The sequence below is a fragment of the Lagopus leucura genome, unplaced genomic scaffold (assembly GCF_019238085.1).
Source record: "Lagopus leucura isolate 7727_CA_CO unplaced genomic scaffold, USGS_WTPT01 Super-Scaffold_100157, whole genome shotgun sequence".
Taxonomy (NCBI): domain Eukaryota; kingdom Metazoa; phylum Chordata; class Aves; order Galliformes; family Phasianidae; genus Lagopus; species Lagopus leucura.
The window spans coordinates 5,271,699-5,297,004 of record NW_024962334.1 but is presented as its reverse complement, the minus strand read 5'-3'; the positions used below and the strand labels follow the sequence as shown (position 1 = coordinate 5,297,004).

Here is a 25,306-nt window from a genome sequence, read left to right as displayed (position 1 = left end):
TGCCGGCTGGCCCAGGGGCGGCCGGGCGGGCCTTGGGACGGCGGAGCGCCATGCTGGAATCCATCCGCGTCACCGGTGAGTACCGCTGCCGGGGGTGCTGCCCTGGGGCTGGGGCTGGAGCTGAGGCGAGGCGGCGCCGCTTTCCCCGCTCCCGCCGCGGGAAACACGCAGGGTGGGCGATGTGAGGAGATATTTTTCCCGCGGCTCTTTTCCTCGGTTCAATTCGACCTGTCACAGAGAACCCATTACAGTCATCACCGACAGCCACGGGTCTGCTTCATTCGGGTGCCTGCTTGTTGCAGAATATTCTTCTGACAGCCCTCCTCAACCCTAAATCGTTGGATCTAATTAACTTCATGTGGCTTTTTAATCCGTTCCCGTTCCCTGAATACCTGAAATAAAGGTCTTTGTAATGTTACTGTACATTTGCAAGGTGTACCGGAGGAGGAGTGTTACTTGTTACAATCTTGTATTCTCATCTTTTGGACTTCACTGTTTGCTTACAGACAAATCACAAATTATTTGCTTGTTTATAAACCTGAAGATCCAAGCCCAGGTACTGGAAGCGTTTCCTCATTTTGAACAGATAAACTCAAATATATTCTAAAATGGTAGCGCAGAAGTGAAGAACAAAAGCAGCGACTGGGATGGTTACATTCCTAGGATAAGGGAACCTCTCCAATAACACCTTTGCTAAGCTCTGTAAGAAGCACACTTGGAGCTTGGACAGGATTTGTCCATTATACATATATAACCCCAGTGGCAGCTGCTCAAAAACCCCAGGAGCTCACTGTGCTTTATAGAGCGCATCTAGCTGAGCAGAGATTGATCCATGCCCACAGATATCTGCCATCGTTCACCTTGTGCCACCTATGGAACAAGTGTATTAGAAGCTTGTTGGGTAGTAGAGACTTAGTAGCCTAGGTAAAGAAGATTTTTTTTCTGCAATACTGTCCAAAATCTGGGGGAAAAAAATCTTTCATGCAGTTCTTACTACACATGCTATGAACACAGTAAAGTATTAGCTCGCTACTTCAAAAGGAAACCATCAGTATAACCTAGTTTCTGAATGTTATAAAATATAACATTTCTTCTAACAGCCTCTGACAAGATTAGGCAGAATGTGCAATGCCACAAGATCCAAAGCTAGTGAGTGGATAAGCAGCATGCAACTTAAGCAAGTAAAGTATTTCCTTCGTGCAGAATTATTATGAAATGTGTGGCACCCACATATGTGCTGTTGGCAGGTTTGGGGTGCATCCCTTCTCCAGTACCATCATGATGCTGGAATAGCTGCACATTCAGGAATGAAGGTATGCAGGAGTAAACAACAAAATCATGGTAGTGACAACAGAATCACGGCTGTAGTGTATTGTGTGTTTTGTATATTTGTGCCTGCAGTACAGACCTAGCCCAGTATTGAAAGCTCTAGCAGGTATCTTGTAAACGATGGGTTTTGGGATGGGGCAGGACCTGGTTCTGCTCTTGTGGGCAGGACGGAAAAGCACATCCTTGTCCCAGACAGGGTGGAACTGGTCCTGGTAACCCACCTCACAGGGCAGCAAAAACCAAACTCAGCTGATCAAAAAAGATGCAGAGCAGTGTCCTGACTTGACAAAGATGATGTTTCCACCGAGGAGGAGGATTTTCCATCTTTTGGTACCCTACCAATGCCAACTCATCTGTGCCTTCCTCCTCCTTTCTACATTACTGCTGTATCCTCCCAAATCCAGCTGGTTGTTGAGTTTATAATTCACCGGTATGTCCAAAATTCATGTTTTTGCAGCTCCTGTAGAGAGGAACAAGATTTAAATAGGTGAAAGTAAACGTGCTGAGAAGGTCTTTCCAGGAGAGACTGTGCTGATTTTGTTACTTGTTTCTCACAATTGATGGATTTGGGGCTTTATGACTTCTGATCCTGCCAGCTAGATCAATGGAGAGAATCTATGTGCAAACATTAGGTATTTTTAGGGAGTTCTCAAAGGTAGCTGGGAAATTTGGGCATGTGCTATTTGTTTTCTGCTGCATAGATGGAAATATAAAAAAGGACATGAGAATTTATACACCTCAGAGCAGCTTTATATAATCTATATAAAATTTATTTAAAATTCGCATACGTATTACAGAAGTATATACAATTTAAATCAAATGTATTTAAAATTTATATCAACTTTATATTAGTCATGTTTTAGATATTAGATGTTTATAAAAGTTATATGTATTTAAATACACATATTAGATAAACATAAAATTTACATCAAATTTATATATTTAGAACTTATATTAAGTTTGTATACAACCTATATAAGATGCAAATGAAATTTATGTAGAATGCATATAAAGTTCATATAAAATTAACATAAGATGTATATAAGAAGTAAAGAAAATTTATATATACATCATTGAATCACAAAGGTGGGAAAAGTGGGAAAAGACCTCCAAGATCATCCAGCCCAACCGTCCCCCTACCCACCAAGCCATGTCCCTTAGTAGTACACCTAAACTTTTCTTGTACACCTCCAGGGATGCTGACTGTACCACCTCCCAGTCCATTCCAGCACTTGATCATTCTTTCAGTGAATAAGTTTTTCCCAATATCCACCCTGAACCTCCCCTGGTGCAACTTATGGCCATTCCCTCTCATCCTGTCACTGGTTATTTCGGAGGAGAGGCTGACCCCCACCTCACCACAGCCTCTCTTCAGGAAGTTGTAGAGTGCAATGAGGTCTCCCCTGAGCCTCCTCCAGACCACCAATCCCAGCTCCCTCAGCTGCTCCTCATAAGATTTGTGCTCCAGACTCCTCACACCTTCACTGCTCTTCTCTTGACGCACTCCAGGGCCTCAATGTCTTGTAGTGAGGGGCCCAAAACTCGACAGTTTTCAAGGTACAGCCTCATCAGGGTTGAGTACAGAGGCACCATGGCTTCCCTGCTTCTGCTGGCAACACTGTTTCTAATACAAGGCAGGATGCTATTGGCCTTCTTGATCACCTGGGAACACTGTTGGCTCACGTTCAGGTGAGCGTTGACCAACACGTTCAGGTCAGTTTACAGTCTTCCAGCCACTCTGCCCTAAGCCTGTAGCACTGCCTGGGGTTGTTGTGGTCAAAGTGCAGGACTCGGTACTTGGCCTTGTTGAACTTCATCCCATTGGCTCCAGCCCAGTGATTCAGCCTGTGCAGATCTCTCTATGGGGCCTGCCTACCCCCAGGAAGACCAACACTTCCTGCCCACTTGATGTCATCTGCAAACTTACTGCAGGTGTACTTAATACCCACATCCAGGTCATTAATAAAGATATTGAACAAGACTCCAGTACTGACCTTTGGGGGACACCATTCATGACCAATGACCAGCTGGATTTAACTCCATTCACCAGCACTCCAGGCCAGGCTATCCAGCCAGTTTTTTGCCCAGCAAACAGCGTACTTGTCCAAACCATGGGCTGCCAGCTACTTCAGGAGAATACTGAGGGACACAGTGTCAAAATCTTTGCTGAAGTCCAGATAGACTACGTAAGGATCTTTTCCCTCATCCACCAGGCAGGTCGCTTGATCATAGAAGATGAGGTTGGCCAAGCAGGACCTGCCTTTCACAAACCCGTGCTGGTTGGGCCTTATCCAGGTTGTTCCACACACACTGTGTGATCTCACTCAAGATGATCTGTTCCACAACCTTCCCTGGCACCAAGGTCAGGCTGACAGGACCGTAGTTCCCTAGATCCTCCTTACAACCCTCCTTGTTGATGGGAGTCACATTAACAAGCTTCCCGTCCTCTGGAACCTCTCCCACTGACCAGGAACACTAATAGATGGTGGAAGACATCTTGGTAATCACACTACCAGCACCCTCAGGTGGATCCCATGCAGCCCCACAGGCTTATGACAGACCAGGTGGAGTAGCAGGTCTCTGACTGCTCCCACCTGAATCATGGAGGGTTAATTCTGCTCCCCATTCCAGACTTCCAGGTCAGGAGGTGGAATACCCCCAGAATAATTGATCTGACTTTTAAAAACAGGTGTAAAGAAGGCATTAAGAACCTCAGTGGTCTCATTCCCCACCACGTCCAGTAGATAACAGAGATTCTCCATAGCCCTCCTCTTCCTGATAATATATTTATTGAACAGTTTTCTGTTATCTTTATATTTTAGTGGCCACGTTGAGTTGAGTTCAGGGCTTTTGCCTTTCTGACTTTCTCCCTGTATATCCCAGCAGCTTCTTTGTATTCTCCCCAAGTTGCTCATCTCTTCTTCCACCAGAGGCAGACTCTCTTTTTCTCCTGGAGCCTCAGAAAAAGTTCCCAGTTCACCCATGCTGGTGTTGTTCCCTTCTGGCTCATCTTACAGCACAGGCAGACAGCCTGCTCTTCTAAGACTTCCTGAGGAGCAACCAGCCTTCCTGGTATTTATATTGCTTATATCAAATTAATATAAGGTGTATATGGTATGCATATCAGAAATAAAAAAAATTATATAAAGAGCATGGAAAGTGCATATAAGACATATTAGATGTATATATGATATATTCAAATTTATATCAGATTTTGATAAAATACTTGTAAGGTGTGTATAACATTTACGTAGGATTTATATAAAGCATATATAGAATTTATGTGAAATATGAAAGTTATGTATAATGTAGTTTATGTGATATATACAGTGTATATAGCTTATATGCATTTTAATCATTTTAAAAATCAAATTCATATAAATATATAAGATAGTGGCAATGTAAGGCTCACTGCTCTGCTCTTTGCAACTTCTGAGAATGGATCCAGAGGGATGGAGAAGCACTACTGCCCTTGATATCACATCATCCATCTGTGCTGTTTGAGATGTAGGCCTTGAATTCCCACCTACAGATTTCCCTCAGTAAGCAAAATCATATGTTCTGGACACAGAAATGTTAACTCCTTGCCTTTCGTGTATCCTTCTCAAGGATTCTCATCCTGTTATACTTAGCATAGCCCCAAAATCAATCTCCAACACTTGCCAAGAAATACTCAAGTGCAAACATGGTGTCCAAAAGCACCTCTCGCTACCTGGCAGCTGTTTGCAGATGGGAGCTCATCACACAGCCTCCTGGCTGTATGGCTGCTAACTCTCCTTGAGATGGTTCCTCCCCAGCCCACAGAACAGCGAGGCGAGCCAGGTGGGCTGGCTGTCACAACAGCAATGGCAGTGATCCCATAGCATCTGACCAAGGCACTCATTCCTGCACCAAGCTTTGGAACTGAATTCTCAAGCCTACTGCCAAAGAAGCAGTTACAAATACTTGCTTTAGCAGAAGAGAATCATCTTAACATTTCTACCTCTATCTTCTGCTAGAGAAGGGTCTTAGGCTGGTGTTCCTCGTCATCTCTTCACACAAACTGGACCTCTGTCTTCTTGCTTTTCAGAGTGTCTTCAAACAGCAGAACTGAGGGATGGAAGTTAACATTGCACTGGCAGCTTCAGAAGTGTGAAATACTTTGCCATGGAGCTTATGTTGAGAGGAAAACCTAATTTTCCTGTGAAAATAAAGCTGGAATTAAACTACTATTGATTTATTTTCCTGGGAGGCATTTAATGATCTCTTGCTAATATTCCATTCAGAGTATAATTACTGTACATGAAGTAATTACAGCTCTGCTATGTTTAACTATGGACTGAAGCTCAAATCCCTTCTTGGGGGCCTTTAATCAGGCTCTGACCATATCTCCTATTCTGTGAATCCTCTTACTTTAGATGCAGAAGTAAGCAGCATTTTTTTGTGGCAGGAAATATTTGTGCATTGACTTTGGGCTCACCCAGTGCTCCAGGAGGAACTCTCTGCTGAGGGAAGGCTGGAACCAGTGAAGAGGTCACATCTAATGAGCCAGCAGGAATGTTAAATGCAGTCTTAATGCTCAGTGCCTTTTGCATGCTGCAGGGACCTCCCTCCCATGTAGCCCCTGGCAAGGGTGAGAGCAGGAGGAGAGAGCTCCCTTGCTAAAGGAACCATATTTGCTCCTTCTGTACTGGTTTGCAATGCTGCTTCTCCTTAATGCTGGCTATTGTCGTAGGACAACTCTACTAGGAACTAGCTGAACACTTCTTTCATTTTTCAGTACCCCTTCGTAATACAGAGAGCACTTCACATATATGAAGCACTGAGGTCTTTAAAATTTACAGGGCTGTTTGCATGGTATAGCAAGCTGCCCTCTGCAGCTGGCCCACTGTAGTGTTCTCATCCTTTCTGAGAGGAAGTTCTGTCAATCAGATTTAGCAGATGAGACTACACCAGGCAGCTTCTATCACTGCACCAATCCCAGTGGAACATCACTGTGAACAGCACCCATTTATTCCTTTACTGTTTCTTATTTGCTAAGTTGTTTATCCATGCAAAAGCTTAAAAGTTTGAGAGTGCACATTCATAAAGCCACACACATAATCTCGTTTTAAACAAGTCAGTGGTTCAGCACAGGCAGGTCACTCTCAGACAAGATGTGTGTTTGTACATGGAGAGTTAAGCACAAATCACCTGTTTGACTTGGTATCACAAATCCATACAGAAGTGTTTAAAGGCCAGGCACTCAAACTTCTTCCATTTGTCTAGAAGTTAAGTTGAACATGATGTGACCATAGTTAAGCTGTGAATTTCATTTATGTTGTTGAATCTTTTAAGACGTGAAACAATCAAATTTGCTTTCAGCTTCTTTCTCTCCCCCCCCCATGAATGCAGAAAAACTTCACTGGCCTAAGCAAGAACTGTCTAAGAAATCAATCCTGAGTCCAGAAGAACATAAACTGAATGTCAATAATGAGAAGAGCCTCCAGCACCCATCTCCTGGGGTCCTTAAGGACATTTTTACAACGGGAACCAGTAGCTACAACGTCCTTCTGCAGAGCAAGGAAGAGAAGAAGCACCATGCTCAGAAGCAGTCACCTGCTCACAAGAAACACAGGAAAGCCACAAAGTGCTCCAGCACCTTGCGAAGCAACGAGCACCACAAAATCAAGGTCCCGCTGCCCTTGCTCAGCAGTGGGTGGTGCTGCTCAGACCAGCAGTCCTCTGTCCTCATCTCCAGCCCCATCTCTAATGGCGTGAAGCTTGCAAACAGCATCTCAGCTGCAGGGAATGGCATAGGACTGCCACCTCAACCCAGAAGCAGAGCTAAGAGGCACTGTAATCAGACAAAGCCAAAGCAGTCCCCATCATCAAAAAGCCATGGGAAAGAGGGAGATGATTCCAGCCGAAAGCAATGTTTGCTAACTGCAATCAAGCCTTCCAACGTGGAGAAAGAGAAAATGAAGTTCTTTAAGTCAGATTTCACATACAATCCTCAGTTTGAATATGAAAACCCTGCTTTGCCAAACGTTTTAGCTAAGCATAGCCAAGCATCTGACAGATTTCTTAAGCAGGTATGGTTACATTTTTTCTCCTTTTCTCCTATTTATTCCTTTCACATTTATAAAGATGGTATTTGCCTTTGTAGCAGGTGAAAGTTGCTCCTCTTTACCCTTCTCCTGTGTTGTTTGAAAAGTGCATCAGTGTTGAGTGCATAACATAATACAGCTGTCTTTTTGACCGGAAAATGAAAGCCTGCCTAATAGTTAAAAGATTCAATAGGCAGAAGACATTTCTCATAAATTATGTTCCATGTAAATCCAGTTAAGGCAAAAGAACTTTTTAGTCAATGAAGCAGAGTGTAGGACAGAAATAATACAAAGCATAAGGAGGCTTTAATAAACAGAGGGGAAAAAAGCAGTGCAGAAACGCTGCCAGTTCTCTTGGGTGACACAAAGACTGGGAGGAGATGGCAGTTATTTGATGTCACGGTTATTGACTATATTAAATATGTTGATTTTCCTTGTTTTAATTGCTTAAATTAATAATTTAATTACATTAAGCTAAATCATGCAGCAGATCACTGCTATGTCCTTGATCCTGACTGAAATCCCAGTCCAGAGATAGTTAAAAGAAACCCATGTTTTTCTCCCATAATATGCAGCCACAACAAAATCTAAAGAGATTTCTTCCTTTAACCTTCAGCTTACATAAAAAACACATTGCTTATCTATGCAAGAAAGAGCCCTTCTCCACTTCTTTGCTCCCTGTTTTTTTTATGAGAAAATCTTCCTAAACTATCATGTTTGACAAGCTTTTCTAAACAGGGCTTTGTGTTACAAGGAATGCAGTGCTTGAGAGGAAGTCTTCCCACTGGATGGGTTTCATTCATATGCAATATGAATATTTGGGTTCAAAAAACCCAAGTTCTTGATGACAAATGAATCCTGAATTAAATTACACTGAGTCCTAGTAATTGACCTTTACTTTTGAAAGATCTGACATTTATTTTCAAATCCAAGAAAGTACACTGGTAGTGTTACCCATCTGTTTGGTCACCATATTGAAAGACAGAGTCTGTATTATTATGCTTAAAAAAAAAAAAAAGAACTCTGTCAGGGTTTTATTAAGAAATTATTTTCTCTATAGGAGAAGAGCTGTTCTGTACTTAGAACTGAGCTCCCATTTTGCTGTGCTGTGGCTAACAAAGGTAATAACATCAACCATTTCAGCAAATCAACACTAATCTGCCAAACCACACCATTATGAAAATTCCTCCTTCTATATAATGAATTATTCCTCCATTTTTTGAAACTATTTTGTTGCAGAGTTTTTAGAAAAGCGTTTCTTGGAAGTTTCAGCTCCTAAAAATACTGAGGAAAATCCTGCACTTCATATTAATACCTAAAAAAAAAAGAAACCAAACCAGTTTTAGCACAGTTCCAAGCCCAGCAGGTGGCACTGCTTTCATTTACAGCTGGCTTTACAAATGCTCATCCCACACACAGGAATTTCATTTCCTACAAGTTTACTGTCCAGAAAAATGGCATGAATCAGAATTTCCACCAGTTCCCTAGCAGAAGGGCTGGGACTTCAGTTAAATGAGATCAAAACCTGACATTTTCAGAATTTTAAAGGATCTCTAAGGATTTCAAAGTTATTTTCACCCACAACTGTGTATCGCCTGCAGGACATGAAGACAGGCCATATTTTCCTGTCCTCCTTTCTGCTTTCATACAGAACTGTGGACCTGGTTAATGTAGCACTGCAGAAACATTTCTGGACAATGAATCACACTGCTTGCTCTATTAAATTAAAGAAAGACAAAGAACAGCAAGGACTTGCAAGCCATTAGCAGTTCTGCAGCGGGGATACACAGGCCTGTGAGCAGCCACATCTGTCCTCACGCCTTTAGTTGAATCAAAGAAAACTTTCAACATCAGGCATAGCCCAACTCTTTTAATAGCTGATTTTGCATAGTCATGCAGTAAACATTTTTTCATTAATACACTTGAAAATAGTCATTCTAACACCTCTTTCCAAACTTTGCTTTGTTTCTTTGTTTCTCACTTCCTTTTACATCAGTTTTTCTTCACAATGCAGATCTTTCATGAGTCACACAAAGTGTGCTCCTAGGGAAAAGAACCTGAGAAATAAAAAGCAGCATCCAGGCTTGTGGCTTTTCACTTTGATTGACACCTGTAATGTGCTTCAAGATCAGTGTAGCAGCTTCATGCTATAGCAGTGCTATGAAATTTCTTATTTGCTCTCCTTGCTCAAACCACTTGTCCCTCATTGTTTTTTTAGAAATCAACACTTAAGCCATGTGTTTTTGCACACATGCCATAGGTGGCAACACTTAGCCAGAAATAATTATCCCCCCAGACCACTTGCAGGGCACATGACTTAACATGAACCAAAATCAGCAGAGAAGATGCAATTTCAAGTAATCTGCCTGAGAACACTTCTATTCCTTGAGCTGTACAAAAAGGCAGGAAAGCTGCCTTTTAAATAAGTCATCATTTTGTTGAGTGAGTAATCCCTCCTGTGAAAGGGATACAGCCTTTTCCCTTTTAGGAATAAGAAAACAGCAGTTTTGAGTTAATAAATATTTCTGCCATGCTCTGTTTTCATTACACATGTACACATTAGTTAAGTGGAGCTGGAAAGCAAGTGACAAGACTTTCAACATGGTAACCCCTTGCAGTGTACAGGTCAGGTCACAGATGAGGTGTGCTGAACTCCCAAGAATGCATCACTGGCCCTAAGGAGCACTTAACTGAATCATGTCATTGTCTGCTACTAACTAAATACACTCCCAAAATAAGATTTGTAGATAAAGTATATGATTAACATGTGTACAATCAATAAGCATACAGAGGTTAAGCTTAGTATGATCAATAAGCATACAGAGGTTAGTCTTAGTAAGATTATCACAATGGAAAGATAATCAAAAATAAATGAAAATGCTCACCAGCATTATAGGCTCACAGTTAACTCCACAAGAGCAATCTCCAACAAGAGACCCTTCCCCAGTGGCAGCCAGCCCTTCAATGGGTCTAGGAGAGGTGCAGCCAGGCTCCACCCTTCATCACACAGCTGAATCGCCTTCACCTGTGCTCCCATGGCTGACTCAGTGCTCGCCTCAGGTGAGCAATCAGTGGCTCAGGCCGTGACTCAACAGTTCCCACACAACACACAACACACAACACACAACACACAACACACAACACACAACACACAACACGAGGCTGATGGTGTCACCTAAGTAGCACAGTTTTTAGGGTGGAAGAGGGCTCCTGGTGATATTGCTGTAGGGGCAGAAGTTTGTTTCAGGACACAATGTCATTTAAAAAAAGAAATGATGAGTATTTCATTAGGAATATTTCTGCCAGATCCAAATTAGTTTAAAAAAAAAAAAAGCCCACTTTATGGCTGTTAATAAGATCAATATGTTCAATGTGATACAGCCTACTGTTCCCCAAGCGTGCATCTGGGAGGTTTTTCCCCTCACTTCACATACAGACAAGCTGTGCAGGGCAGTAAGCAGTGGAGATCTGTCCCACAGATCTCAGCTCAGCCTGGCAGCTGAATGTGGGAAGCTGGCCCCTGGGTCACTGAGCCCATTTTCTAAGTTGGTTGCCTCAAACTATTAATGAGTGTGTCTTATCAGTACATACAATTACGATAGTTTCTGAGTGACTAAGTTATACTGCTACACATGGATGATTTGGGATTCAGAATACTCCTTGGCTATAAATAATTTCAAGAAGCCAACACTACCAAAACCTAAACCTGATGATTACACAGAATTTTGCTTTACTCTCATTAGTTCTGTTTCATTACTTCCATGATCATCAGCAGAATTTGTTGTGCAAGGGGTTCTTGTCTTGTAAATTATGTTTCTTTTAGCAGTGATGAAAGTGGTTCAGTGAGACACTTTAGATAGTAGTGAAAAGAACAGGGCTTATTTCTCCTAACCAGTGACCCAGGACAGTCAAATAGTTCTTTTGTTCTGGTCCTTTCCATATTGCTTGAGAATTTGTCTCTGTGAACAGTGGTGAGATGAGTAACTTGCTTTTCCTTACTAGGCCCAAAGGCCAGAAAATAAGTTCACTGTTGTGTGCTGGAAGGACCAAGAGCTGGCATCCTGTCCTATATTTTCCCAGCAAGTTCTTGCAACACTTGACTTTGAGTCATCTCAGAGACAGGAGTAGAAACCCGCATGAGGGGTTCTGTGTTGTACTCAGTGCCTGGGATGCTAAAAAGTCCCAAACCTTTTCCCTCTCACTTGAAGTGATTGTGGCAAGTGTCCAGATTGGCAGCATCACTGGGACAAGTCCTATCTGCCACCTCCCAGAGATTTGTGTTCTGGGAGAAGTGCATGTGTGGCAGCTCTCTCTGTTCTTTCAGTGCTTCAGGATTTGTTTTGCTTGAAACACAATCATGGGAGAAGGTGATAGTGGTGAGCACCCTTTAAGTAGTTTTGAAGAGAATACACGTTCAGCAAAGAGGAGGCTTAAGCTTCACGACTTTCTCAATGAATGTGACTTCAGACTCACAACATCTGTTTGCATGTGTCTGAACTGTCAGCATATGGGTTATTCCACATGGTAGGTGTAAGAGGAGGTACTCTTCTTCATGCATCCTACCCTTCCTTTGGAAGCTGCAACGCTTACCTGTGATTGAAGTGGAAGAGGACAGAGCTGAGTTTGGGGAGAACTCAGGAGGGCAACGTGAAGGCATGGAGCGAAGCAAAGATGCGGTCTCCTGACTCCCAAACTCCTGCCACCTCTCTTGGTGTGCCTGGGGTTCAGCACTGTGGAGTCTCTTTTATGGAGAGCCAAGCAGAAGGTCTCATGCATGTTCAATGTTTTTCTTGCTATTTGTTACGATTAGGTGGTTTTAGAAAGTTCATTGCACACCAACTCATGTCCAAACCAACATACAAAAGGCTGCACCTCGTAGTAGTGATTGATCTTTACAAACAGTAGTGAAAAAGAACTGATTACTAAAGTCTACACACCCTCCTCAAATATTCTTTTTTAAATGTGTTCTCATGTTGAGAAGAAACAGTGTTTGTCAGTCCTCTGCTTCCTCAAACCTGCTCTCGTCCATCAATTCTCCAGTACCCATCAGGACTCCCGAGCTGTCCTCTTTTCAAGAGGTATGGAAACTGGGCTGTATCACAGGGACAAGGTTGTGATTGTCCCTCTCCGTTCTGCCCTCGTGGGGCCCCACCGAGTATGTCAGCCAGGTCTGAGGCCCACAGCACAGGACAGAAATGGAATGTTGGATGGGTTCAGAGAAGGCCAAGATGATGATTGGCGAGCTAGAGAACCTCGCGGGTGAAGACTGGCTGAGAGAACTGGGTTGTTCAGCTAGGAGAGGAGAAGGCTTCAGTGGCACCTTATTAGCAGCCTTCTAGTTCCTAAAGGGGCCTACAGAAAACCTGCAGAGGGACTCTTTATTGGGGAGTATACTGATAGAGCAAGGGATGATGCTTTTAAACTGCAAGTGTAGATTTAGATTAGACACAAGGTAGACATTATTGGCTGTTGGCTATGGTGAGGCACTCAACAGGCTGCCCAAAGAAAATATGGATGCCTCACCCCTAGAAATGTTCAAGGCAAGGTTGGCTGGGGCCTTGGGCAACCTGGTCTAGTAGAAGATGTCCCTTCCTATGGTAGGAGATTGGAATTAAATGTAGGGAGGATGTGTGACGAGGCTCCTGCGGCAGCCTTTCTCTTCAGAGGTTTTGGTGCGATCAAAGCACCAAAATTCTTCTCCCATACTCCAGCACTGGCAGTGGTGCCAGTGTTCCTGCTTCTCTGCAGTAAAAAAATCTGTTGAAAAGACTTACTCTAGAAGAAAAGAAGGAACACAACAAGCTCACTTGTCCAAGTTTTAGTTTGGATGGAAGTTGGTCCTGTAAGTAGAGAACAGGAGCTGATTTCCAAGTCTTTTTGACTTTCTCCATGACTTCTTAACAGGGCATTGTTTGAAACCAACTAGAATTTAGTTGTTACTCTCACATGTTTCTCTTTCCATGTTGCCTGTTGACTGAGCAGGCTGCAGCTAGTGTGGTCAGGGAAACTGCAGGGCTTCAGACATACTAATAAATAAAACAATCCTCGTCTTGTTTTCTGGCCCAGAGGGCAAACGACAAGATGTGACTCATGTTCTTGTGGCTGAACACTCCACATACAAAATGCAGTGGCCTCGTTCCCACTTTTGTTGGGACAACATCCTACACAAGGACTGTAGGACCTCTCAGTCAAGGCCAGGTGTTGCCTGAAATTCCTTGCCTGTGACCTTCTGACAGCTAAGCTCAGTGGATGGACTCATTCCAGCTGTAGAGCGGATGCCCTGGCCTTATTGGATTTACTGGTAGAGGAAGATAGCCTGAATGATGGATACCAAAAGATGCCTTAAGATTCCTTAAAATGGAAATGACTAAATCCCGGCCTCTTTGAAGAATGACATACATCCCTGCATAGGTTTCTACACTAAACAACTTTCAGAGAATATGAAGCCAAACAGTCCTGCCCACAGGATTTACAGAATTTCAGATCACATTACTGAAAACTTTTGAGTGGAATTTCCATTCTATGCAACTGTACAAAGTACATTTGAATGAAGAAAGACCTATGTGAGCTGCCTGGGGAACTGCAGTCCCTGGCTTTGGCCTCATGGGAGGGCTTCAACTCAGGCCTGTGCTACAGCTCAGACTGGTGCAGCTCTATCACATCTTGCATCTTCATCTCTCTCATTTTTATAAAAGTCCTACTGAACACAGCAGGGTATTATTATTATTACTGTGAAGCTGACACAGTTGTGAAAGGCTTCAGACATCTTGTTTGAGACAGGTTGCCATGTGGGTTGAAGTTCATGTTCCAGTTGCTGTTAGTCTCCAGAAATATTATGCCTTTAGTAAGGGCTTCGTGTATTCCTTTTTTTTATACTTAAATTAGATACTGACGTTGCTCTGTTTGTCTGAAGTCATTTTAAAATGATATGTGATGTCATGACCTAACTGTTCACAGGAAAATTAATGATTTACTAACAAAGAAACATCTCTCGAGCCTTTATTTATGTTATGCCCCTGCATTTATACAAGACCTAGTGTATGAAGAAGTTACTGGGAAGTTAAGTCCCATTTACATCATAGTATACAGGTATGTAGGCCACAGGGGCCAGCTGCCAAAATGGATTGGGTTCTGGGAGGGAGGCTGGTGCCATGAGGCCTGGAGGAGGCACACAGTTCCCTGTGGCAGGACTTCATCCTGGGGTGCTGTGTTGGGCCATGGCCATCCCGAATCCACCACAGATGAGCCTAGAGCATGACAGCTCCAAGATCCTGCCAAGGCCTGAGGTTGGAGGTAGCACAGTGGCTGGAGAGCTAAAGCCACAAGGGAGGAGACGGGCTTCATCTCACAACATGGGGTGGTTTTATTGTGAGCCTTTTGTGCTGGAGTCCTGCTTGGGGGGAACATGCTGCTAACTTTATTCTTGGGAAAAAAAAATCAGAGCGGATCAGAAGGCCCTTCAAATGTAATATTAAGTATGAGAAGCAAGCAAAGAAATACTGAGCATTAAGTGCTGTATTTCTTCGTGTTGTGGTTTGATCCAGCAGGTGGCTCAGCACCATGCAGTCGTTTGCTCACTCCCCTTTCTTCCCAGTGGTATGGGGGAGAGAATTGAAAAAAACAAAGCAGAACTCATGGGTTGAGATACAGAAGGATACTAAGATACAGAAAAGGAAGAGGATAATAATTATGACTGTATATGTATGTGACTGTATGTAACAAGTGATGCAGAAGCAATTGCTCACCACCCCCAATTGATGCCCAGCTTCTTGAGCAGCAAAAGAGAGTGAGATGAACTCCCACCTCCTTGAGAACTCCTTCCACATGATGTCATATGGTATGGAACATCCCTTTGGCTAGTGTAAGTCAGCTGCCCTGATTCTGTCCACTCCCAGCCCTTTGTTAGTGTGAGCTGAGAATATAGAATGGCTTTGGCTCTCTACAGTACTGTTCAGCAATAACTAAAAACATCAGTGTGCTATCAACATTGGTTTTTTCCTAGACTCAAAACATGGCATCATACCAGACACTCTGAAGAAAACAATTCCATCACAGTTGAAACTAAGACACTTTGGCATTCATTCTGGTAATTCATCTTTCATCAAAGAGATACGTGACTACAAAAACATGCCATAAGTAGCACCTATGGCTTTTGTGACGGTTACTCAGAGTTGCTTAGTTTCAACTTGAAAAATACTAGAATGAGATTCTTAGTAGCTGTGAGAATCCTCTTTCTGCAGCTAGTAAGCCAGTCTGACAATGCCAGAATTACACAGCTGGAGACGAGCGTGTTATCAGTTTGGTGCATGGCTATAAATGTGTAGTGTAAAGAGATTCAGTCTGTAAGATTTCCACCATCATTATTAGTGGCATTTTCCTAGCAAGCACATTCATTCTTTAAAGTAATACCAGTCGTATTTTCTTTCTGATGTTCCTGGGAGCTTCTATTCTCCTATCTGTGAAAAAAAAGCAATTCCCTGTGGCTGAGTATTCTAAGTTACGTTTTCTTGTAAGGATGTGAAATAATGTATTGGGAAGTAGATTACTGGGAATGAGCGTTCCACAGCCCAGCAATGACATCTTCAACATGCAGAGTTCTGATCACTTCATAGGCATCGTGCTCTGCTTCTTGCCCACAGTGAGACCTTATTGCTCTCTACAACTCCTTGAAAGGAAGGTGGTGGTCAGGTGGCGAGGTGGTGGTCAGCCTCTTCTCCTGTGTAACTAGTGACAGGACGAGAGGGAATGGCCTCAGGTTGCACCAGGGGAGGCTGAGATCAGATAGTAGGAATAATTTCTTCTCCAAAAGTGTGGTCAGGAACTGGAATGGGCTGCCAGGAAGGTGGTGCAGTCACTGTCCCTGGAGGTGTTCAGGGAATGTTTAGATATTATACTAAGTTTAGTGGTACTAAATGATTCAGTAGGGAAATACTGATGGTAGGTGGATGGTTGGACTGGATGATCTTGGACGTCTTTTCCCACCTTTGTGATTCAATGATTCTGTGATTCCTAGTGAAGAAAATAGCAAGAATTGAAATAACATGATAGTAATAGTACGTATTGATAAAATTATTTGGAAAATCATTAAAAAAATGTGCTGACAACTTAACCTGCAGATGTCCTTGTGACCTGCTATATCTGATTTACAAGACAGTCATACAGCTTTCCCAGGATTGAAGGGAAAATTTCACTGAAGCATAATCATCGGTGTTGTGCTTATGTACACAGATTGAAGATGAGTGAGTCAGAATCATTTTTCAGTCCTTTGGTATTGGTGTCTGAATGTTGAAACTAGGTTTATTGACTGCAGTTTCATAGAGACTCCCAGTGAGTCAAAAGTTAGAAGAAAGGTGAAAAAGAGACGGAGAAAGAAAAGAAAAAGCAGATGTGTCAGTCTGACACCAGGGTCTTACTGTGCTCATATTTGCTATGCTTTTGTATTTTGTAGTCCATTAACATTATGGAGCGGACACTGCAGAAATATGGAAGCTATGAAAAGTTTGAACAGGCCACCGGTGGCAGCTTGCTGACCAAAAGCCGCATCTGGAATCATGTTAGGAAGTACATGGTGAAGGAAGGCTGTCTTGGTGAGGTAAGCCATGCAGCAGATCAGGAAAGGAGCATTCATTTATGTAATAGGCATTTCACATTGCACATGGAGGGACCTGACAGTTTGTGTGGGAGGCCTTTACTCCTTAATAACAAGAAAATTCCTTACATCGTATTTTTCTCATGGTTGTGTTTGACTTTTGAACAATTGAAATGATGCAGAGTCCTTGTGAATGCTTCAGCCATCTCTTGGAGCCTGCTTCCTGCTTCATGTATGCTTATTATTAAAGCTCTTTGGGATTGCCCGAGAGCAACACCCTTCCTTCCCTCCTTTCACAGCTTCTTGTAGAGGAGCACATTTCCATTTATTTGTCAGTTCTGTCAGCCATTCTCCTGTATCAGATTATTTACACCAAAGGTAATAGGGTTAAGAAGAGGCCAAGAAAAATAATCAGCAGCCCAAGAGACTGTTTTCTAAGAATTTGAAGAAAGGAAAGTGACATAAGTGAAAAAAATGTCTGGAAGAAGATTTGCTGGTTTAAGTGCTGGTTTTTTTCCCTGACTTTTAGCGTTTTAAAGTCCTGTGCAAACAAATTTATTTCTTATCCTTGAGATTTTAAATGTTGAATTGCTTGGAAGAGTAAGATGAAAATGAATGTAGGAAAAGTGGATTATTCCAAACTGAAATCACCAGCTGACAGAGCCCCAGGCTTAGATGAGGTCATTGGCCATGAGCAAGAGAAGGCTGGAGTGGGAGATAAATAGTAAAAAAAATGGGAAAAAAAAATATTTGATGGAAAATAAGGTTTGATTACTAAACATAACAGTTCTGGAAAAACTGCTAAACTCATCACACAGATGTGCTCATATTTGTTTTGATTTGTCTGTGTGGAAGCAGAATCCTGAACCCTCATCAAATATCCTATGTCATCTTATGAAACCTTCTCCAGAAGTACAATTAATACATCTACTTGGTATTGTGTGAAGTATCATGAAAATACTCTCTTCATATGAAGAAGCATTAGTAAAGTGTAGTGGTACCAGTACTTTAAATGCTTTAGCATTACCTTGCTTTCCTGAATCTTAAATAAGAGTTTTATTGGACTGGTTGCTGTTGGACTTGGAGCTGAATGATGGGGTTTTATTGTGTAGGGAAGTCAACACTGGTAGTCTTATGCAGCCTTTAGTTCCTGTGTCCTTTTTTGTTAACATTTTTCAGCTCTCAGTAATACCAAGATAATGAGAAACTGTTTGAAAACGTAAGTTTCTCTGGTTTACTCTCCATTTGGTTACCCTCCCAAACTGGTCAGTGTTCCCACATTCAGTTTTGCAGTCCTGTACCTGCCTGCGTTAATCCTCGTGCAAAGTCCAACTCAGGTTGGAGGTTTTCTCAGGAGTGTGGGTGATGGACACCTCAGCTGTCAGAAGTGTCTCTCAGAGGGAGCAAGGAAGGGCTGTGAAGGGCGAGGGCCCCTCCAAAAACATATTGAAAGGGCCCCAGGAGAGCGGTAACAGGAACAAGAAGGGAGCTGTTTGATACCTGGCCTCTCTCATCTTCAGATTGTGGTCCATCTCACGGAGGACCTGCTTTCTCGAGCCTCAATGACGGTGGTGAATGGCCGCCCCACTCTCACTATCAATATCTCCACTGCGAGAGAGCACTGGCTGGAAGGGATGCTGAGACATGAAATTGGTATGAGCCTACCGTCAGTTCTTCAGACAAAGGGGAGTACTTGCATGCATTCTTACTTATCTTGCACTGTTGGACCAGGCACAGAAGAAGGGAACAACATCCCTGTCTAAAGGTCCTGTGCCATAGGTGTGCTAAAGGAAAGGAGAAACTTGTTTTACCACTGCAAAGTGCAGTGCAGGGAAGACAACCCATTTGGTTGCGTGCACGTGGCAGGGACATGATGTTTGTGAGACCAACCTAGAGCCAGTCTTGCTTTAAAAAATGGGAACAAAAATAGTGTGATTGTTCCAGTTTAGAACCAGCCATTTCAGTTGACAGATCTACTTCTGATACAATGCACTGCTTGCAAGTGTGGGCATACTTTAGTACCTAGCAGGATTGCACTGATTTTGCATTACACAAGGCTGGCTAAGCCCCGTGGAAAATTTCTATGATCTGTTCTACTTAACTCCATCAAAACTGGATAAGTCTGGGTAGTGTCTGAGTTTCAGCTGAAGAATAAGACCTGTAATTGCCCTGGAGCATCATTTCTCATGTTGTAATGGAACAGCAGTCTCTTCCAAGGCAGCAGTAGGGTCCTTAATCAGTTTTAAGAGGCAATTTCTCTGCTCCCTGAGCATTTCCTTTATTTCATTCTCCCTCCTTCTGTTCAGCACTGAGCCTAGGCCATGTTTGAGGCAACCAGCATGCAAGGCACTTTTGAAAATTCCTTTTCATGGATTTAGGAACTCAAGTTCTGCTGATGTTTTTGTACCGTAGGCATTTTCAGGAGTTTCATGTTGTGGTCAGCAGGTGAATATTTGCACGGTGTATCTACTTCTGACAAAATTCTCTGTTGCAGACTGTGCTAAATTTGGCACTTGCTACTAGTCCTACTAGTGCAGAGTTCTGAAACCAGCCTCAGCTTTAATATTTTCCCATTCTTAAATCATGAGATGTTAATTCTAAGTCTCACATTCCTTTCTTTTCAGGAACTCATTACTTTCGGGGCTTTAACAACAATAGCCAGCCTTGGTGCAACTGGAACGGACGTAGAAAACATGGGTTGAAACCAATCAACCCTACAGAAGAAGGGCTGGCAAGCATCCACAGCGTCCTGTTCCGCAAAGACCCTTTCCTCTGGAGGGCTGCCCTGCTCTACTACACCGTCTATCAGGCCAGCCAGATGTCCTTCAGCCAGCTGTTCCAGGACGTGGGGAAATTTGTCCAGGACCCCAATACCAGGTGGGATTACTGTGTACGAGCCAAGAGGGGCTGGACTGACACATCACAGCCAGGTGGGTTCTCTACTTATCCTGCGTGTTTTTGTGCTTCAGGGAGGTTTCAGACTGTGCACAGAGCTCCTTCAGCAAACTGAAACTGTGAAAGGGAGAAATAGGCATCTGTACTTTCTGAAATGAGGGTACAGGATTTCTGCTCTTGAAAAGAAGGCTGGAAATGCACTTTTTCTAGACGTTTGCTTTGATTCAGTAAAGGATTTGTTGCTGAAAGAGGGAATGTAAAATGTAAAACCGAAGATGTTCAAACTCAGTTTGATTTCCTTGCATGTTTGTTACAAAACTGTTGCTGCAGATGTTCTTGGAGACTGTCTTCTGTTTTCTTGGTAGTGGGTTTAGCATTCTAGTTATTTTGGGAAAGGTTTTCAAGCTCTGGGATAAAAAGTTCTATTTACCACGGTTTCTGAGAATATGCCTTCAACAAACCCTGAGAGAATGCAATGTATTTTGGTTCTTTTCAGGCTGCTTCAATAAGGATCAGGTGTACTTAGATGGCATCCTCCGAATCCTGAGATACAGGGAGTCCATCGATTTCCACCTTCTGACAGCACTTGGCAAAGTGAGTGGACTCATCTTTAAGCACAGGATGCAGTTTTACCATTTGAATGAGCTTGTCTGCAAGGATCTGTGAGTCGCAATGCTTTGTTTTACTTTGACAGACACCTCTGTTCCGTACAGCACTGGGTTCACACTGTGCAGGTTAAAAATATTACAAAGTCCTAAGAATTCCTACCAGTTTTTCTTCATTCCTTGTCTATCAGATTCAGATTTTATGGTCATATTTCTCAGACTGTCCTTTCCTCCTTTTATAAGGTGTTGCCTGACTTGCCTCGAGCAAGCAGGCCAGCTGCTAGATAAGATGGGGGTCCCAGTAGGAAACCAAATTCACAGATTGATGCTAAGGCCATCCCCTTCCTCCACTAAGGAAAAGATAACAGCATGTTTTTCATCTCAGATTCTTTTTCACTGTTTTTCATAAGTTAGAGTCTGCCTTTTTCAGAATGCACAATGTTTCTGCATTCACAGAACATTTTCTCTCAATTGTCATTGCTTGTTTTACCTGAAAACAACAGACAAAACCATACTGACTGCAGAAACTGTCAGTTCCTGAACCAGTTCCTTGTGCTGCTAGGTTTCCACGGTTCATAAAATAGAGTTCGTACTCACATAAAGGAGGATTCAAGTTTACATTACTATGCTTGCATTTAGAGCTGCTACACCAACATTTTTGCCTGCTTGGCAATCCCTGGGTGATAAAGGGCACATTACACTAGAGGCTTCTGGTCCACAGTGTTGGTGCAGTTTGGTCCAGTGTTGCCTGTTGTGCAAAAAGATCATATTGGTGAGCAGTTACTATGTAAGTAACTGAACCAAGTTAGAAACCTCTGAAAAAAAATTGCACTGTGTCAAATAAGACTGCAGCTTTATTCTCTGAAACGTCTCACTGCTCTGCTGCTGAAGACTCCACTGTCTGTGTCAGATGTTCAGTGCTTTTCAACCCCCTTTGTGGCCCTTCTCTGACCTCACTCAAGTATCTCTGTATACTCTCAGGAGAAACAAGTTCTATTTTCCTCTGGGTCAAGTGTAGCAATCTGGATTAGGCTCTCTTATCTCTGCAGAGGACCCTTCCACATCCCTTACCTGCTGGTGGATCATTGTGCTGGCTCTAACCATTCCTGAACAGGGACCACCACCCACTAAGCAGGCAGGCTGTTTCCAGCAAGCCCTGACAGCACAGTGCTCAGCTCCTTAGAAGAAGTGTGGGAGTCAAAAGGTTTGAGCCACCTGGCACAAACCTGCTGGGAGGAAATAGGATGTGCCAGTTAGCACGCACAGCCAGGCTTGTGTTTCTGCCAGCACATATGTGTCTGTCTGTAGGGTGCTTCAGCACACGCAGTTCAGAGACAAAGCAACAGCCACATTCATTTCATCATGAGGAATCTGCCCTAGGAGACCTGTTCTGTGTTTGCAGGACAGCCTGTGTAATTATTGAACAGTCAAAGCATTCATTTTCTTCTGGACCATCACTTGCAGCTATTGTGACCTCAAGGCTTGATGTCCTAGCTTGCAGAATCATTAGATGCTGGTTACAAAATTAGATGCTGGTAACATTAGATGCTTTCGTTACAAAAAAGTAGCAGGTCCTTAGAAGCTGGAAAAAGCTTGAAATTGTCACTCCTCTACCCAGAAGGCTTTGATGCCTAGAGGTACAACTAATCTCCACCCTGCTGTCAAATGAGAAAAACAAACAAAAAACCCACAACATTTTGGAATGTGTAAGGTTGCCAAAACAGGAGTTAGTCACTTGAGGTGCACTGTAATGTAGCTTATGGTGGGCACATTTGCTAGTGGGAATCCCCACTTCTTCCTCACCTGTCCTGCACAGTGTTTCCAGTTCTTTGCTCTTGGGCACAGAGTCCTCTCCATTCTTGTATCAGACTTTGAGACTGACTGAGACCTCAGGACTCGCATGTGCTCCAGCCTTCTCTGTTCCTGTTGCTGTTGCAGGTCGGTGTCACTCCGTTTTCTCTCAATCTATTCACTGATTTAATCAAAAGCAGAATCTGGAAGTTTACAGACATTTGCTAAAATTACACTTTTTTTGCACCTTCCACTCTCTGAAACCTTTTCTCACCTACAAAGGGTAACTTACAGCCTCAGCAGGGAAGAAGCAGGGCTATAATGCAGATCTAACCCGTGTCCTTCCTTGCAGATCTCATATGAAGACGTGGACCGTCTGAAAGGGTTGGCTGTGATTGAGAACATGAGGGTACCACACTTCCTGCAAGACCATGCCCGGTATATGGAGCACTTGGAAAAGATTATGGAGGTCAATGAGCTGACTGATGAGGAGCTCCAGGATCTCATAGACTAACAATAGCAGCCAGCTGCTCGCTCTGTGCAATGAGGACATAGAACTGGACTTCTGAGAGGTTGCAAAAATGGACTGAGCAAGGGTGGAGCAGGAGGAAAAGGCAGCCAGAGTATGTGGAATTCAGAAAAAGCCCCTTTGTGCTCCTTTTGCATTGTGATTGTATACCAATGGGTTTTTTTTAAGAGTTTGTGCATATTTGAGTCTGGTTTAGGAATCCCTTTGCAGTGACCTGTCCAGCCACCTGCTCTGCTTTGCGGGCTAGGCGTAGTGCTTGTCACTTTCCTTTGTGATATACTGCCTTTTCCCATCCAGATTTAGAGGTGGAGCAAAGGAGAAAGAGGGGAAATTCCCCTTTTGTCTACTCATGTACTCTGCCTTTGGTCAGCTTTCACAGCTTGTAGAGATAGCAGCGTTGTAGTTATGCTACCTCATTGTCTGTGTGACTCTTTCTTATTTGTTGTCACTGCAACAACTTTAAAACCATAATCCAGTGCACAGAAGCGGGTCTTTGTGCAACAGCTCTGTGATACCATCAAGAAGTTGTGGGTTTTTTTTCTTATTAGGAGATTCAGATGAAGAAAAAAAAAGGTATTGTTGTTTTGATGACTGCAAACAGGTAGCAAAATTATCTTGTTATTCCCCCAGATTGCTACTGTTCCACATCTCTGTCTGTATAGTTTAGGAAGCTGAGTCCTGGAAGGGTCTCTCTCCTTTGAGGGCAAGTGTATCATGGCTAGTAAGTCCTGTAGGGCAGCATTTTGGAAGAAAGCTTGGGCAGAACTGTGATTTTATGACTTGTTTTTTACCAGTACGATCAGGAATGTAGGGACGTAAGTCAGCACAGCAGGCAGCACTCACTTCTCGTCTGGGTCTCCTGAGCCTCCAGAGCATCAAGTCACTTTTTGAGCAGTATCAGGCCTCGGTGCTACAGTAAAGTTGTGCTCATTGCAGAAATGAGATGTGGGAGAAAAGCAGACTCCCAAGTGCCCTGTTCCTGTGTTCCTACAGGACTGCTGCACACTTTAAGCAAACTTACCTCTGTTGTATCTGCCGGTGCTATATCCAGAAACAGGTAGAGAAAGTGTGTTACTGTGAGGCACTGCTGGCCACATGGTAAATAGCTTCGATGGCACAGGAGGGCTTACTGCATAAACTGCATTTTCTGAATTCAGAGTATGATGGATTGTTGAGGCCAGCTGAGTTTTGCACCTCTAAGTACTTTGAGAACCGGTTTGGTTTTAGCAGGCAGCATTTTAGCAGCGCTCCTCTGAGCTCCTGGGGAAGCAGCTGTGATGCAGGAGGCTGTGCAGGAAGATGGGAGCTCCAGAAGGCTTCTGCCAGTTCTTCCCCTCGTGCTGTGACCCACAGATAACAGGCCCAGCACTGAATAAGGCAAGTAAGTGGAGACAAGGTTTCCTCCACACAAGCTCAGAGGTCTGAAGAGGTCTGAAGGTTTTTGAGTGACCCCATGAAACCAGCTGCCTTTTAGGCAGCACTGCAGGTGTGCTCACAGCAGCTGGCTGACTGCTTCAGAAAATAAAATGTGTTCAACAAAGATAAATTTACTAAATTGGGTTATTTTCAAGGCAGGGACCAAGAACCCCTCACAGTAGCCTTAATTTTATATTGTCAGTCTTGTTTGCTATCTGGAAGCCTTTCAGCCTCTGTGTGCAGATATAAAAACTTTTTTTTTTTCCCTTTTCTTTTTACAAGTTTGATCGCTTGTAGCTTTGCCTGCCCAGCTTTGTTGAAGAACCAAACCCAGCAGATGTAGCACTGCAGCAGCCCCGTGGGAACAATCTGCAGTCCTGCACCCATGCTCTCCAGATACTGGCTCATTTGCTGGAAGCAGCAAGAAAGCCACACATGGCAGGGGTCGAGTCAGAGATCACAGCCAGAAGGCAGCTGCAGAGCAGAGCTGCAGAGAACTGGGCTCACTTTGCTGATCCAGGGGAACAGGAGGGCTGCTCCTTTCTGAAAGGGACAGCTTTGAATGGATATTTTAACTGTAGATAATTCCTCATCAGTGCAATTCTACAGCAAGTGTCCCAGTGGTTGTGTGTTACAAAGTAAGGGTGTCACTGTCACAGGTCCTTGGAAGCAGGAGGCCGTGCCAGCTTCCCTGCAGTGCTGCAGCACGCCCTGCTCACAGCTTTTCCTCCAGCAGCCCCTGGGCTCTGGCACTGCACCACCAGATGTTCCTGCAGCCGTAGATGCTTTCCTTCAGGACCTGCAGGTCCTTTCCAGAGCAGTAGGTATCACTGGACTTCTTTGTTATCCTAGAAGTAGGTTTGCCTAGAGCAAGGTTAGAGTCTGGAAGTGGTCTGTATAAAGATGTTACCTTACCAGCAGGTGAGAAACCTGCCTGCTTCTGTTTTCAGCACTTATTTGTCCTTCCTCCTTTGTAAAAGCGTTTCAGATTTTGAAGTGTACCTTTTGTAAGGTTTCCTGATTTTGTTTTTTTCCTGGTTACTAAGTCATGGTACAAAAGTTCTGTAATAAAGTTTTTGGACAG

The 25,306-nt window shown here is 43.3% G+C and overlaps 1 protein-coding gene across 1 annotated transcript; it reads left to right on the top strand.

Moving 5' to 3' along the window:
* Nucleotides 1-25,306, top strand: KIAA0895 (KIAA0895 ortholog). The gene is made up of 7 exons (XM_042889146.1): nucleotides 1-75; nucleotides 6,703-7,382; nucleotides 16,846-16,989; nucleotides 18,507-18,639; nucleotides 19,611-19,916; nucleotides 20,378-20,475; nucleotides 22,630-25,306. Exons 1-7 carry the CDS (start codon nucleotides 51-53, stop codon nucleotides 22,789-22,791), a joined length of 1,548 nt encoding a protein of 515 aa, XP_042745080.1. The 5' UTR covers nucleotides 1-50; the 3' UTR covers nucleotides 22,792-25,306.

What these genes read in the sequence shown, in the direction of transcription:
- KIAA0895 (XM_042889146.1), top strand. Translation starts at nt 51, where the DNA reads ATGCTGGAATCCATCCGCGTCACCG. An exon ending in CTGACAGATTTCTTAAGCAG is followed by an intron (nt 7,383 to 16,845) that starts GTATGGTTACAT and finishes TGTATTTTGTAG; the next exon opens with TCCATTAACATTATGGAGCG. An exon ending in AGGAAGGCTGTCTTGGTGAG is followed by an intron (nt 16,990 to 18,506) that starts GTAAGCCATGCA and finishes TCTCATCTTCAG; the next exon opens with ATTGTGGTCCATCTCACGGA.